The 16,146-nt window shown below is 38.6% G+C and overlaps 1 protein-coding gene across 1 annotated transcript in view; it reads left to right on the forward strand.

Annotated features, from left to right (window-relative positions):
• Window positions 1-303: 303 nt before the first annotated feature.
• ATXN7L1 (ataxin 7 like 1) overlaps window positions 304-16,146 on the forward strand; it is a 110,355-nt gene continuing 94,512 nt past the window's right edge. Inside the window, exon 1 of the mRNA XM_058804871.1 lies at window positions 304-372. Coding sequence (XP_058660854.1) covers window positions 354-372 — 19 coding nt within the window. The 5' untranslated portion in view covers window positions 304-353. The remainder of the gene's footprint in view (window positions 373-16,146) is intronic.

A 16,146-nucleotide genomic window follows, 5' to 3' on the forward strand; every position in this document is an offset into this window, starting at 1 on the left:
CGCCGCGCCGCGCCTGCCGTGCCGCTGCCCCGCGGCGCTGGGCCGGCGCCGCGGTGGGGGAAGGGGGCGAGGGGGAGGATGCGCGGAGGGGCCGGAGGATGCCGCGGGCGGGGAGGGGGGGCCCAGGGTGCTGCCGCGGGGGGCCCGGCGGTTCCGCTCCCTGGCAGATGCTCCGACCATTGTGCTTTTGCTGTTGCAAATAGAAACACTGCTCACCTCCTCACCTCTCCTCCTCCCCTCGCCAAACAATAAATGCACACCTCAGGGCCCTCGGCGCTTCCTGACTCTGCTTCTCTTCTGCAGGTGTAGATCTGGAAGAGACTGGAAAGGAGGGTGGAAAAAGCAGGGAGGTTATGAGGCTTAATAAAGAAGGTAAGTGGATAGTGCTGGCACACCTCTCTACCTGTCTGTCTCTTGGTACTTGTGAATGACTGTGGTTTGGCCTTGACAGGGTGGTCTGATAGCATATGGATTTCTCTGCTGTGAAGACCGTTTCAGGGTTGGATACAGGCAGATGTCTGCCACTGTGTCAACTTCTTTTGAAGTAAGGGTATAACAGGTGCATACATGCAACTGACAGACGTGGTAAAAGATGAGACAATTTTGAGGCAAAAGACAGCTACACATCAGTGGCCATATTGGATTTTTTTTGTGGACCCTGTCCCTTGGTGCAACATTCCAGTTGCTCATGTGAAGATAAGCATATAAACTTTAAACTTGATATTATTATTATTATTAGCAACTTAGTGGAGATGTTTTCCCTTGCAGTGAGAAAGGGTTTGTTACCATCTTTGAGTTCTTTCGCTTTAGCTCAAATCACATTTTATTCTTTGTTTACACTGCTGAGTGTGACCTACAGTCAACTGAGCAGCCAGCATCAAATATTATATCAGGTTACACTAACCCATGTATATTGTGCAAAACCAAATAAAATTAGTCATTTGGGCCATAACTTCTTCTGGTACCGTCAGTGTGAACAGGCAAACTCCAGGTTAGTGCTCTTTGCCAGTATGCCAGGCCTGTCACAGCTCTGTCAGCCATGAGAGGAGAAACATTTTGTTTGTGATGTGTGCCATTAACATCATGTTGAAGTAACACCTAATGCAAGCAGTGAAATAGTTCAGGATGCTTTTTCAAGTAGCTTTGTTTTTGTTTCTGTTTCGTTAAGAAAGTGCTTTGCATACACAACCTTTCTGTCTTGGGAAATACTTCTTGGGAAGTCAGTTCATAATGAAGAATCCCATCATAGTGAAACTTTGGTGTGACTTACCCATGCTGAGAGAAATCCCACTATTACCTGTAATGTCATAAAATAAATTCTGAAATATTATGAAGTTTCTCATTACATTACAGTTGTCATTCCATGTGCATTCAATTTTGAGCATCTTGGCAGCTCAGAGGAATCTTATGTTTTCTAAACAAGCTCTTGAAAAAAGAATGAATTAATGAGTAATGTAGATTTGTGTAATAAACTATAAAATTACACCGAGTATGCATTAAAGTTATTTAAAATATCATAAAACTTCCTTTTTGAAAGACCTTTACAGAGATGCCAAGTTTGATTGTGTTCCTATCTTGATTCTTACGTGCTTGAACCTCTTTATTTTGTCAGCCCAAAGATAAGCTAGCAGCAGAACTGAGATTTTCATGAAGTTATTTATAGGTAAAAGGTTCAAGGCTCTGTACATATATCAGTAATGTTGATTCAAAAATAATTGAACAAAAATTTTGCTACTTCAGCTGTGCCTTCATAAAGAGCTTAATTTGTTGAGATAAAATGTTTTGTGCACAGAAGTCCTTGAACACAAATTCCTGTTATAAGCATGGATCATAAAGATTGAAGCAGCTCTACTCCTCAGTTATACATAATATGCAAATTGTTTCTTAGAAAGATTCAGTGTAAATTATCAGTTCTAGTCTTGTTTGGTTTTTGGGGGGGTCAGAGACTCCATCAAAGGAACTCTTTTTAAACTCACTAACCAGAAAAATAACTTCCAAACAAAGTGTAATGTCATTGCTGACATTATGATCATGACAGGTGTAAAGCACTTACTGGCTTTTATAGTACTTATGTCATAATACCATGTAAAAAAAACCAAAATTGACTGTTATATTTAGAAAATAAAAAGCCATAGGGATGTTACTGCTTTCAAGTAGTAACTTGTGTTAGATCACTAGAAAGAACTTCATGAAGTGTGAATAAATGAGTATGTATTGAAATATTTCTACTGTATTCACTTGGGCAGTCTGTTAATACAGGTGTTTTCACCACACCCATCTGTGTGTCTGAACACCCACTGGGAATCTTCCTTGGGCCCCACAGTCCTTATTGGTAAAGGTGGGGGAAGATTTTTAGAGTTAGATTGGTCTGCAAGAAACATTTCTCAGGTATTTGCAGAAATGTGCTTGTGCTTTTACTCTGACCTTGCTCGTGTGTTGTGTGACATGTTGAATTTTTTTGCCTGCTTCGTTCATAGATGAGGGTTGTGGTTATGATAGTTCTGAAAACAAAACCCAACTCCTTTTTTTACAGTCTTATCAACTTGAGTAGACATTTTAATGGCATCTGTGGTGCCGGGAGATTGTAAGTGGTGTCTTAGAAAAATCAAATGTTACTTGTAACCTACTTGTATCAAGTAACCAGGGGCAACAGATGGACAGGATTTTAAGTATCAAAAATTACTGTTCTGTTTGATAAAGATAGTGTAAAACCTGATCTCTCTGCACTTACTTATTATTTGTCTGCACTTCCTCATCTTTAGTTGATGTGACTAGGTTTATGCAGCCATCCCTTTGTAAGCAGTTTAGCAGGAAGGCTTTTCAGATGAGTGAGACTGTGTGCAGAGCATGGTGGGAGCTAGAGTGGGAATATGTTGGTTTTCAGACCACAACAAGGTGTTCCACTTTGGTTTTGTAGAAAAACAATGGTGTTAGGTGGTGAAAAGTGCTTCCACTTAGCTTCATCCCCGCTTTGCTGCCTCCTTTCTGGTTGTGTACAGTGTGTGTTTAGAGTGGTGGGCTGCTCTTCTTCCTTGGCCTGGCCAGGAGGGGATGTGGGAGGCAGCATTTCCTGGAGGTGGGGGTAGGAGCACTGCCTGCCAGGTCTCTGCCTGCCCAAGGGGTTGCTGCTTGCATCCCTGGGCAGAGGGCTCACAGTCTGACTGTGCTGTTCATTTCTGTCATGCAAGGGATGCACTGAGCCTGTGTGCCCCCTGTGCCCCATCTTAGGGGTGAAAGTAAAGGCACAGGAGTATTGCCCACTGCTTTCCTTTATTCTGCAGTGTAAATGTAGGCAGCATAGAGGGAGAGAAATTTCCTGAACGTTTGTTCAGTTTTCTAGACAGAATTGCTTTTTGCATGCTAACACTTACTCTGAGTTTTCCTATAGAAAATGCATTCTGTCCATGGTTGACTTTTACTGGCATGTGGATTTGTAGAGAGGGGATTACAAAGTTCCAAGTGTTCACAGAAAATGAGAAGTTTTTAATATAAATGTTTGTGCCAAAAAAGAAACCCCAAAACTTATCTGCTAATCTAATCAGGGAACAGAAACAGTATTGTGTAACTTATCTGACAAATCACTACCAAGCAACCAGCTTAGCTAAAAGAGGGGTTATCAGAATTAGAGCAGCATTTAGAATTTATGTTGAATTTTAAAAGGTTGAATGGCATATTTGAAGAATTGAAGATTTTCTTGCAGATAGCAGGCATAGTAAAAGAAGTATTTGAGAGTTTGTGTTCTGTAAAACATCACAGTTACTGTGTGCCTGAGGCACGTACAGTGTTCTGTTATTGTGAGCCATAACCTGTAGATGATTAGAGATTAATTTTGGAGGCTTGTGTTTTACTTTATACAATATCTGAAAAATAATAGAAGAATGGGATTTTTTTGTTTCATGTACAGGACTTGTATTAATAATTGGTTTAGTAATGTGCAGGCATTGATTGCTATAAGTGTTTGTAGATAAACACAGGCTGTAAAGGAGCAAAAGATATCCTTTGAATCTTTGTGAATTACAACAGAGTTAGGTATGACCTGTGGCATTTAGGTCTGTGTCTGGGTACTTGTGTCATACTCAAGTTCACTTTCCCAGTTCAGTGGGTTTGTATTATTGAGGTTTCAATCTGATGATGTGTGTGTTTTGTCTTGGATAATCTTTTCACTAATCATAGTGATTCATTATTGTTTGACATTAAGAATGTTATGTAAAAAAATTCTAATTGTTTTTCTGATTTTATGTTACACGATTTTTATTGTTCCACCCCAAACTTGACCATTTTACTGTATGATTGCACATGGAAACTGGAATTTTAAATCTATTGGATAATTGTTTACAGTATATTTTTTCTTATTTTGACTTCCCCACACAAATATCTGACAAAGTTTTTTGATAAATCATAAGAACAAAATTAAAGGGATACTAATTAGTCTTGCTTTCAGTATCTTTTTAATTCTTCAGAAAAATATTGTGATGATCTTATTGTTCTTCTTGGAAAAATAAGAAGTTAAGGAGGTTAGGTGGTGGTAAGGAACACTTCTATAGGGGGAAAAAGGATGTGACATACAACATTCTACTTTATGAAAAGCAAGAGGAAGAGAGCTAAAATTATTATGGGGAGATTGTGAAAGAAGAGAAGACAAAACCAGCTGGTTAATGTAAGCATAGAGATTGGACTTAACTTTTATTTAATTATTATTTATTTTTTGTTTATTAGTGGTTTGCCTGTGCTGCTATTTGTCTCCTTTATAAAAATACTAAACAAAAGAGAATAAAAACATTCTCATTTTACTTACTGCCTTCATCTTCCACCTTTTTGTGGTGTTAGGGAAAGTTAGAAAAGGCTGAGAGGGAAAGAAAATTACAACAAGGTTGTAAACACATACTCCAAAAGAAAGAAGTGAAGTTCTTGAATTTAGACCACCATAGTTGGTGATTTGGGGTTGGTTTTGGTTTTGCAGTGGGAAAGGAGAGGGTTGAATGTTGTATAATTTTCTTTCTCTTCTCTGTAAGCTAAAATACTCTTCCAGAGATGCTGATTTTTAAACAAATGTAATATTCTGTGGTGCTTGATGAATGAAAGAACTGAGAATTGGCAGGGCACAAAACTGTGGCCTGCCAATGGTAAGAAACTTTTTCTTACCATTCTTTATACTGGGAATAAGAACAGTAAGCAGAGATCCCCATGGGGTCTTTGTTTAGGGGGAGAAATTACAGTGGAATTGAATTCTGGTGTGCATTCTGATGTATAAGTGACTGATCAGTTCTATATATGATATCTGTCTCTGATATTTTTATTTTTTCTTATATGGACAGCTTCTGCAAGGGGGTGGCATGTCTCCTGGTTATGGCTGTCACCTCATTTAATGTGTTTCAAGGAATGATGACAGAGGAAGAATGAAACATTATGTATGATAGCACCCAGAAAATTTAGTCAGAATTGTAGTTTATCTTCATAGTTACATAGTTATTTTCTGAAACCTGTCCTTTAGTTCTTCAACCCACACACTGGATAAAAGGAGTGGAGTAATGGTAAAGCTCTCTGATCAGACATTCTGTGTTTTGAATCAAGATTTTGATGTTTTTGAATATGTATCAATAACTGATGTACTGTAAATGACTTCATTAAAAAAATCTGATTTTGCTAGGTGCACATATCTTGATAAAATTCATTATTTGTGCAACAGTTGTTCTGAAGAGGTTAGATCTCCTGTTGTTTAAGGTACTTTTTTTGATTATGTGTGGGGAAACCATGTGTGATTCCCTGTCAACTGACAGCACTGTCACTAAGGATCTGTCTCTGACATTTCTTCTACTAGTTGTAATTTATAACCAGACTTGAGAAAGAGGGAAATTTATGTGTTTACTAGAGGGTACCCCAAGCCCTGCTGTCACTACAGAAAGTAAATGACTTTGTGTATCTAATTTTGATTTAGATGTAAAAGCACGTGTGTGTCTTCTTGTTGATCTGCTTCTGTGTGTAGTTAATAGTTTGTAATAGATGAAATATAGATTTCTATGTGTTAAAAAGAGACTACATGAGAGCTGAACCATTTCCACTGTGAAAGGGAGTAATTTCTTTGAAATAGGCCTTTTTTCTAGTTAATTAAAAATAGGGACATTATCAGGTTCTGTTTTACCTTTGGGCAAAAAAAATACTAGCCATTTAACCAAGGCTGAGGTGTATGAATGAGATGAAAGCAGTGGAAAATCCTATGGAAAACATTTCAAATTACATTTGAAGTTGTGAATCACAGGAGTCCTGTAGGCAGAAAGCATAGGTTTCTGATAGTCAAAGTGAAAGGTAGTCACTGCGTGCATTACTAAGAAAGATCACCTTCAGTAAAAATAGTATTGTTGCTATGAGTGTTTCTTGAAGAGTTAACTCCAATATAAGTTTATCTGAATGCCATGACTATTCATTATTCAGAGTGATTTTGGAATAACTAGCAACTGGTTTGTATGGGCGTGGATTAAATTATTGGATCTTTCTGTCTTCCAAGTTCAGCTTGGTGCAGAAGTTTAGCTTGTCTTTGAAAAAGCTGATTGAGGAGTTAATGGTGCAGGATGCCAGGTGAAGCTAGTGTCTTGAAGTAATTAACATGCAAAAAAAACCCTTGGCAAATGCTGTCGTGACACAGTAAGGGTGTTTGACAGAGGTCTATTAGCAAGTCTATAGCAAAAGTCTTTGATGGTTCTCTTGCTGGATGAGAAGGGTAGAAGCCATGAGAGTAAAAATGGCCCAGTTTTTTATCACAGTGCTATGCAGCTGACTAAGCTGACTCAAATTGAACCAAGAATCCAGCACAGCTACTTGAAACTGATATGGAACAGAGGAAAAGCAACTATGGCATGAATAATTTTTCTCTTTTTCTCTTCTGTGCCCCATTCTATGGTTGATTTTAAGGGACTGATTTTGTCATAACTTTTTGTATGGCTTATTAAGAGTTGTGCCTGAAAGCCACTGATGTTGCTGGGGAAGTGAGCTTTCTGATTGCTCTTGGTCTTGTACTTATAGAAATGTCTTCCCTATTTCTGAAATGTTTTGCTTATTATTCAGTAATTTCATTTCGTATTTTACTGAGTTGTATTAATAATACAGTGCTTAAGCCCAACACTATTCCTCTCTCTGTTTTCTTGACAGTAATTAGAATTTACAATTATTTGGTCTTCCAGCTGCTGGATTTCTGTCTTCATGTATTTACAAAGTGTGTGCTGTTTGGCAAAAAAAGAAGGGGAATTTTCCCAGATCAGAAAGAGCATCAGCCAGAAGTAGCTGATGCTGACAGAAGTTCCAGGTTCTGCAGAACTGCTGGTTCCAGTATCTGTCTAGTGCAGTTTCACTTAGTCCACAGCCCCTCCTGAATCATCTGTGAAACGGAAGCAGTTGTATTGTGACAGAGCTGTGCATGGTACACAGGGGTCAGGCTGGCTTCCCTTTCCGTCCCCTGGGAGCAGGTGTTCAGCAGAAGAGACAGAAAAGTGACTGATGAAGTAGTATCAAGACATAAGAATGACTGGCAAAGGGCAAGAGTTCCTGGGGTTTGATTATGTGATCTTCTTTATCTTCTTTACTTTGTTTATATTTATTTCTATTATACAGTATTTTATGTTTTCTGTCCAGTCATTCTTTCTCTTCCTTTTCCTACTGCAGGAGACTAGACATAGGGGGCAGGCACAGTCTGGGAATTTGCAGTGATATTTGGATTGAACACTGCTAATGTCGTATCAGTAGTTTTTGAGAAGTTTGCTGGATCAAAATTCTCTTCTCTAGCAAGAAAAGGATGGGACTGGACATCTCCAGTAACAGAATAAGGTGACTTGAGCTTGTCATCGTTTTGAGCTGAAATGGTCAGTATGGAAGCAGAGATTTAAAGAAGTGTAAATCATTTTGTGTGTTCACTTTTTAATCTCTGATAAGTATCCTGTCCTGAGGTGGCTTTCAGGCTGGCCACTTGTGATTGTGCAGATTAGGTAGATTATCAAGTGATAGCATATTCAGTTTTTTTTTTAAGCTGCTCTTAGTTATGTCTTACTGAGACAGGATGATATGATGATTTACATCTGAAAGTTTGTTGGACCCATGCCACCAGAGCAAACACTGACAGAGCCAAACCCTTATTTGTTTGGGTCTGATAATGGAAATAGTCAGTGGGCAATGATCTGGAGGAATATAAGTAATTGATCTGTTACTGCATTGACTAGGGAGGCAGTATGGTTATTTGCATGATCCTAATGCCTAGCAGCCCCATCAGGCACTAGATGCTACTCTGCAGGGTACCAGCAAGGGGAGAGGAAGGGTGTGTGCTTGTGTTGTGCAATTGTGCAGCAGAGAACTAATTTTTGAATGTGTGACAAAGCAGGAGTTTTAATATTGACAAACAAAAGCACTTAATTGCTCAATGTGATTGATGGTTGACTTTAGCCTAGACTAAAGTGACTTTCTTAGAACCATAGCGAGGAAAGCTTTAAAGTGACATTTGGATGTCAGTGAAGTAATTTTGCAAGAGTTTAGGAGATATCCTTACTCAGGTGTGGAAATTGGCCTGAATGAAAACACAGGCTGGTTGTTGAAAGCTTTGTAAATGGATACTGACAATGTGAACCAACTAGAAATGTGAGCAAATGGTGTGACAGCAAGTAGGATGTGGCCAGTTTAGTGTACATGAGACAGAGGAGCCTGGAAAGCAAAGATGAGCTGTTCCCAAAATTCAAATTTGGAATGGAGGATTGTGCATAGAAGGACGCAGAGAGTAAAACAGTATGACAATATAGAAGAAACTTTAGAAACAGTGTGAACAAGCAGGATAATGTTTGTCAACATGGAAAATAAGAAAATATAGCTAATGTGAGGTGAAGTCTCAGACAAACCTTTAGTTCTGAAGATGTTTAAAGCAGACTTTGTCCTAGGGATGCCCAGGAAGAATCATTCAGATGTGGATGTAACCTGAATTAACAGTTTAAGAGAGAAGCTCCTGCAAAGATGACATAGTACTTTATCATAGTATTTTATATCTGAATGATGGACAAGTTGATTATTCTGTCCAGGGTGATCAAGAGAGGAGGTGCAGAAAAGAGGATAGGAGTGGTGGGATCTAAATTCTGTTCTGGCTGTATCGAGCTGAAGCTAACAGTTACTCAGTGGCAAGAGGTGTCAGATAGAATGAAATTTTTTGTTTAGATGTAAATCTACTGTATTTGAGACTCTTCTTAGGAACTGAATGTAAAATTCTCAGACATAAGAGTAGCAGCAAAAGATACATCTCAGTGGAGACCTGCTAGAAGACAAAGGAAGTCTGCCAGTACTCTGTGTAGGGATTGGTACAGGAAGGATGGGCAGTAGGAGAGGGGAGAGTAATGGAAGTCAGAAACAGAGCTTCAAAAGGAGAAAAGCATCTAATTTTTATGAAGAACACACAAGAGTAGGGGGGATGGAAATGATGAAGTTGTGATGTTGCAATAGTAAAAGATTTTTAGACATTTTAGTGAGTATAGTTTCACTGTATTGCAAGGGTCAGATGAAGGAAACTCACGCTGAAGTTGGAGACAAAAGTGTAATTTATTATGAAACAGAGCATAATAAGCTTAGATGTGAAAGAAGGGCAGGAAGAGTAATGTGGTTAGAGAATCAAGGAGTCAGAAGCAGATTTCCAAACACAGGAAAGACTGACTGTTCTGCTGTTCTGTCAGAGCAGGAGGAGAAAGGAGATGTGAGGTATGGGCTGATGAGAGTGAGCCAAGGAGAGAGTGGAACAGATGTGTTTTACATCTATTGTACAAGGAAGAAGGGAGAGCTATAAGGGAGAGAAAGAGAGTGGGAAGGGAGAATGTGAAATGGTTATTATGTTTTCTCGCTTTCTCTTGGAATAAATATTTGCATTCTATTGCTGAGAAAGAAATAGATACAAAAGAAAAGGTTTGAGGAGTGAGTCAAAAGTAGGAAGAAAAAAGGCTGAAATTGCAGGTGTGGGTTCAGCTCAACTGGAGGAATGGCACAGATTAGTAAGCAGCAGGAGAGAGAGAGAGAGAAAATGTGCGATAACCTCATTTTCAGACTGGTTCTCTTTTCCACTGCAAATTCTAGGACAGGCGAGAATATAGCAAAGAAAATGGATGTTTAAGATAAGAGTGAGTTCAGGATTGGTGGAGTAGGACCTAGTATTAGCAAGCAGAGCAAAAATCATCACAGAAAAAGAAAAAAGCTCTTCAAGGAGAGAGAAGAGTGTGTGGTCATATCTATCACATAGCATGATGGACATGAAAGTAGTAGTTCTGTTCCTTCCTGCAGTGCATCATAAGTACTCTTATGTCTACACGATCTGTCACATACTGAAACTGACTTGTGCTTCCTGCTTCCAGAGCTGAGCCAAGGCCATGGGATTGCATTATCGTGGACTGGGCCCCGGGTAATGTGGTACTGCTCAGGGTGTATCAGGGTGAGAGCTTGGGCACGGTGCTGCAGTAACCATGGGTGTATGGCTTGTGCTTGTCTCGCAGGGCAAAGCAGCTTGTTCCTGTCTACATGCTACAGGCAGGCATGCTTTATGATACAGCACTTTTTGTTTTTTTTCTCTGAGAAAGCAGGAGAGTAATTTTAGAGGGGTTAGATGGAATGGCTGTCATTCATGTCATTCAGTGTCTAAGAAGTTAATCTCAGGTTTTCACATCTATTTAGTAGATCTAAACAGCTGTTTAAAGAAGAGGAAGATGCTGTGGGAGAGATTAGTTCCTTCACGCGCAGAGCATTGAGCTGATTCCTTGACTTGGAAGGCTTTATTCATTACCTTGCCTGCCTTTCCCAAGCAACTTTCTGCATGTCCCTGTGTGTTATCAATGTTCAGTCATCCCAGCAGCTTGTACACGTCACCATGCAGAGGTGCTGAGAAAACAGGAAAAGAAAAAAATCTTCAGATTTTCTCTTCAGGGTCTCTCAGGTGGTTGCTTTTTTTTGTGCTCTATATGAAGTTTTGTGGTTCTGATTGTATTCATGCTTTTGCTATATTTTTGGCTTTTTAGAAGACTTGGAGAACCTTGAGCAAATATATTAAGAAACTGGATGCATGGCAATGGAAAAACATGAGGAGAAATGGGAGAAAAAATGTTTCAGCTCTTGAAATTATGGTGAGCTGTTTGTATAGTGCTTTTAATAGAGTCTTCGAACATTCTGTGCTTGGTGTAAGTTTTCTTCAGCTTCTCTCATAACTCACAACACACTGGGTGTGAACATTAACAAGCCTTTTAGGTATTTAAATTTTGAAAGAGGTAATGCAGCTTTACATATTTTTGAGTTTCTTGCTCATCAAGAAAAATTATTCTTGACTGCATTGCTCAAGGAGGGAATGCTACGAATTTTATTTTGTGGCATTTATTATTCTTTCCAGCTGTTCAAGATACCTGTCACTATTCTGACTGTTTGTTTTCCAAGCTCCTTGGCAAATCAAAGGTATTGTAAACTTTTATCACTTTCCTGGAAGGTAAGAGTGTATTCTCTGTGGGAGTTCTTGTAGGCTTTTCATTTAAGTTTTTTTAAATTCCTTGTAATTAAGCATGTGTGATATATGTGTTCAAATGATGTAACATATATAAGTGTTAACTTTGAAACAGGAAGATATGGTCTGTATTTCTGAGAGCTTCCAGTACATTTCAGACAAAACCATAAGTAGTGTATGTTGTGAAGACAAAAATCAGTCTATGAATGCTGAAAAATTTCATGCAGTAAGCTATTTTAAGGAGGAATTTGAAGGAGGTAGAGAATAATTAGTTGATGTGGAGGAAGGAGGCATTAAAGCTGATAGTATAGCACAGAGGAAAGTAGCTTACAGAACAGATTTCTAGTGAAAGCAGCTCATTTGTAAAAATAAACTCTCCCTGTTTTACTAATATTGTCTTACTGTCTCGGAGCTGGAAAGGCAAAACTGATTGTAATTGCCAGACTGCAAAAATAACATCAATATTGAAAGATAAATCTTAATCTTTCTTAACTCTGTTCCCTAAACATGACCTCTGTTCTCCAAATACTTAAACACTGCCTTTATTATTAGGCTTCAGCCTCATCTGTTCTCTTGAATAGCGCCCTAGTTTTGCTACTAGGCAAAAAGTGAAGAGAGACTAACACATTGTGTATGCAACAGCATTTGTCATTCTTTTACACTCTTTCTTCTGTATTAGTTCTTTTCTGCCTGTTTGTTTGTATATTGCAGGCTAGGAGGGTAAGTGGCATGCAAAATTCTAAACAGTTTTGACTCTTGTTCTCAACTATCAACCTTAGAATGAGCCTGTTGTGTCCAAATTTCTCTGAATTTTAGATTTTTTTTTTTAGGAGAACCCCTTTGAATGTGGCCTTTCCATGGCAGATTTCTGACTTACCGTTTGCTAGCATAGTGTGCTATGAAAACAATACACAGAACAAGTGTTTTTAAGAGCTTGCTCATTTTAGTACTGTGAGGTTATGAGAGAGACTTTCCCTGTGTTCAGAATTATTATATGGAAGATGCTTTGAGTACTAATCAGGCCAATGTGTATATATGCGGCGGAAGGGTATGAAATAGGATCCAGGTCAATGTGAGGAATGGCAGAGGGAGTGAGTGGATGGGAAGAATCACAAGAAGAAACAAGTTGATTACTGATGTTTATAGATCACCTCTCTTTGTAAAGAGGCCCATGGTGTCCTACCACCTATGTGTAGAAATGTTTTGTCACTGAAAGAGGATGGGCAAACATGGCTGCTGCTGAAAGACTAATCATACCTGCCCTGGAATTAACTGAAAGAACACTGGAAGCCTACTCTGTACTGATAGGGTGCAATCCAGTCCCCACTGAAGAATGTTATTGCGTAACAATTTCAGAAGGAAAGGGAAAATGCCTTATTTCTAGATCACAAAGAGAATACAGGCACATAGAATGTATTTATTTATGAGGGGAGGCGGGGGGGGGGGGGAAGAAAAAGCAAAATACCAGAGCATGTTACCTTTCCCTATACAGATTGTGGCAGGCTTTATTGACTAGCACTCTGTTTATTGTTTCTCAAAGGTCAATGGCTGCCATTGGCACCAAATTTTGCTTATATTACTTTACTTGCATTACACCAAATTTTATTTACATTTACTTACATTAAAGTAAGGACAGACTTACTTCAAAATACATTCTGGGGTTATCTTTCTCTCAAAGAACAGTTACCCAAGCCACACTTAAAAGAATAGGTCAGCTCTTGTTACAGCAAAAACCCACAGTAATTCACCATATTTTAGCAAATCACCACATGTTCTAGTATAGTGCCTTTCAATAATTTTTAAATTACTTAAAGGCAGAATTTGATGTTGCTGCTCCAAAAGCTAGATTGCTTGCTCCTTTGCTGTGCATACATTACCATCACCTTTTCTGCACCCATCCACTCTACCAGTAAAGATCATGGACTTTACCAGATATGAGAGGATATGATCTTATAATCTCTAATAGGATTTTTGGGGCATTTTTCTTTTTGTTGTGTTGTGAAAATGGTCATCCTAGATACTTTGTGCTTTTACTCGGGTTTCTTTTTCATCCAGGATAGAAAGGGGAACTAGCTGGTGATACAGTAATAATTAAAGATTATAACTGGCAAGTAATTTTCACTACATGGATAGATTTATAACATTAGCAAATCCTCCATGACTAGCCTGCAGCTCTGCCTTTTGTCTGGAAGAACACTGGCTTTAGCCTGAAGCAATTTTTCGTTGTGCCCACCAGATTTTGCTGAGAATAAAACCTGCTGTGACCACCCAGCACCTCAAGAGGTGAATATATAAGTGAGCATCAGAATGCCATAGTGCAAAATAGGCTGGAAATGTTCAGTTTATTGAATTAAATAGTGGTTTAAAGAGAGAGATTTAAATTGGGTAACTATTACATGATTGCAGTATAATCTTTCTCTCTGCAGTTTTTCTCTTGTAAAATACAGGCACTGAATTTATACGTTTCACCATTCTTGCAGCTTTGGCAATTTGGGTTAAAAATACATATTTTTTTCTTTACAATGAACATGTGAACTTGGTCATGGTCCATTCTGAATTTTTTGTATTTGGAAGAACTAGATAGAATGTAAGCAGAGACGGAAGAATTGCTTTTGAGGGTTGGTTAATTGCAGTGTTACTCCTTTTGCAAAGGGGTCTTGAAGGAGGCTGAAAGTGCATGACTGGGAGAGTAGAGGGAGGTGAATACTGCTACATTTTATACTGCTTTACTGAAGTGTTGTATCCCATTTCTCACGTCCACATCTGGTGTTGGAAAAACTGGAAGGAGTTCAGAAAAAAGATACATTAATTTAAGGCCTGGATAATCAGCTTTAGAGTGGAAGATTTAAGAAGCTCAATCTATTTAGTTTATCAACAGACAGTAGAGGCTACCTGATAAGTCTATAAGTACTTAGTCAGGGCAAAGGTATCTGACAGTTAGATGGTTCTTTGTCAGGTAGATTAAGGGGATTCTCGTGGCTGAAAGCTGAAACTAGATCAGTTCAGACTAGAAATAAGATGCAGTTTTCTAACAATACAATTAAACAGGAACAGTTTATCAAGGGCTGTAGTAGACTCTGTTGCACAAAATACCTGCAGAAGGTCCTGATTCTTTCCCTGGAAGCACACAGGGCTTTAGCCATGCAGAAGGCTTGGGATTGAGGCTAAAATGGTATGGTTAAATTCTGTGGCCTGTTTTAACATAGAGTGTCAGTACAGACCATAAGGAAGATTTTTGTTCTAGCTCTCTAAAATTTCATATGTTGTTACTGCTGCTTTTGTTAACAAAATAAGTTCCTGTGAGAGATAAAAAGCTTTCTAATGTGGTGAGTGAGAAGGGACTGTCTTATAGCAGCAGGTAAAAGAGGAAATAACACTTTCCAATCTCACTTTGTGTTTTTCTGGTAATCTAAACCACTGATATCCCTCCAGTCATTAATTCTAAGCATAACTTAATCATTTACCAATGTAATTGTTGGCCTTTTCAGAAGCATTGCAGGTAGTTTGTGCCTTCTCATTGTAAGGTCAGGTAATTGACAGCTGGACCCAAATGCCTTCTTCAACTTTGTTTGCAAAGCAAAACAATCTTTGTCAGCAGGTTTTGCCTGGTGCTGCCTGCTTGGCCATGGATTTATGAGAATATAGCAGGTCAATCTTTGTGGTAGAGTAAAAGGCTCTGCTATTTCTAATGGATTGTATCAGAACTCATTTTATCCTAATTTTGCAAAAGAGTCAGTAGGAGTTGTTTGAAGGATATTGGTACTTGTATCATTTAGTTTGCCTCTTTTTTGTAAAATTATCACCAGTATGAGAGAAAGTGTCATGGTTTATCTTGGTTATGCTGACAGCAAGGCAAATCAGTGCTGATATAAGGTAGATTGAACTTAGATGGGAAATGTCTGTGGGGTTAAAGGAAGCACCTAACCTGCTTTTAGAGGTTTTCCCAACATCAGTAGTTCTATAACTCTTGTAAACACTGTATACAAAATAAGTGAAGAGCAAATGTGCTGCATCTTAAGTTTATAAATTTTTCACCCTCATCCCCTTACCAGTATTGCTGCCTCCAAAAACTCCAAAAAAAGAAAGCATGAATTGATGTTCTAAAAAAGAAAATAGGCAATATTAAATTTTATCAGGATTTGGGGCATACACACCCAACAAAAACTAAAGAATTTCAATACTGTGGAATAGTAATTAGTTGGAAAGGGTAAAACAAACTGTGAATTGGACAATGAAGTTTGCTCCAAGTACATGTTAGTGTGCGTTCTGTTGTAGAGCCATGTGAACTTTGAAGTTCATGTGGGCTTTTTCTGGTTGGGAGTGTACAGGGTCACACATCCTATGATACCTTGTAGTGATAGCATGAGGAGATTCTAAAAGTTCAGGAAATTTGGTCTTCCTCAGTTCCTTGTTGTTGCCTGTGACAATGTTGCACAGCTTGGTGGGTATCTAAACCATCAGTTTTTGGCTGAGTAGTTACAAAATGTTTAGAAGTTTATATTTGGAGTCACCTTTAATGTTTCTTGTATAGTGAGCTGAACTGAATGCTTGGACCTTGGCATGGTCTCCTCAATAGGTGTATCCTGTTATGCTGCAAATGTTGGATTAGGTAAGGATCTGCTGCAAGGCTGTGGAATATTAACAACCATGCTAAGATG

The sequence above is a fragment of the Ammospiza caudacuta genome, chromosome 5 (genome assembly GCF_027887145.1).
Source record: "Ammospiza caudacuta isolate bAmmCau1 chromosome 5, bAmmCau1.pri, whole genome shotgun sequence".
Lineage (NCBI taxonomy): Eukaryota > Metazoa > Chordata > Aves > Passeriformes > Passerellidae > Ammospiza > Ammospiza caudacuta.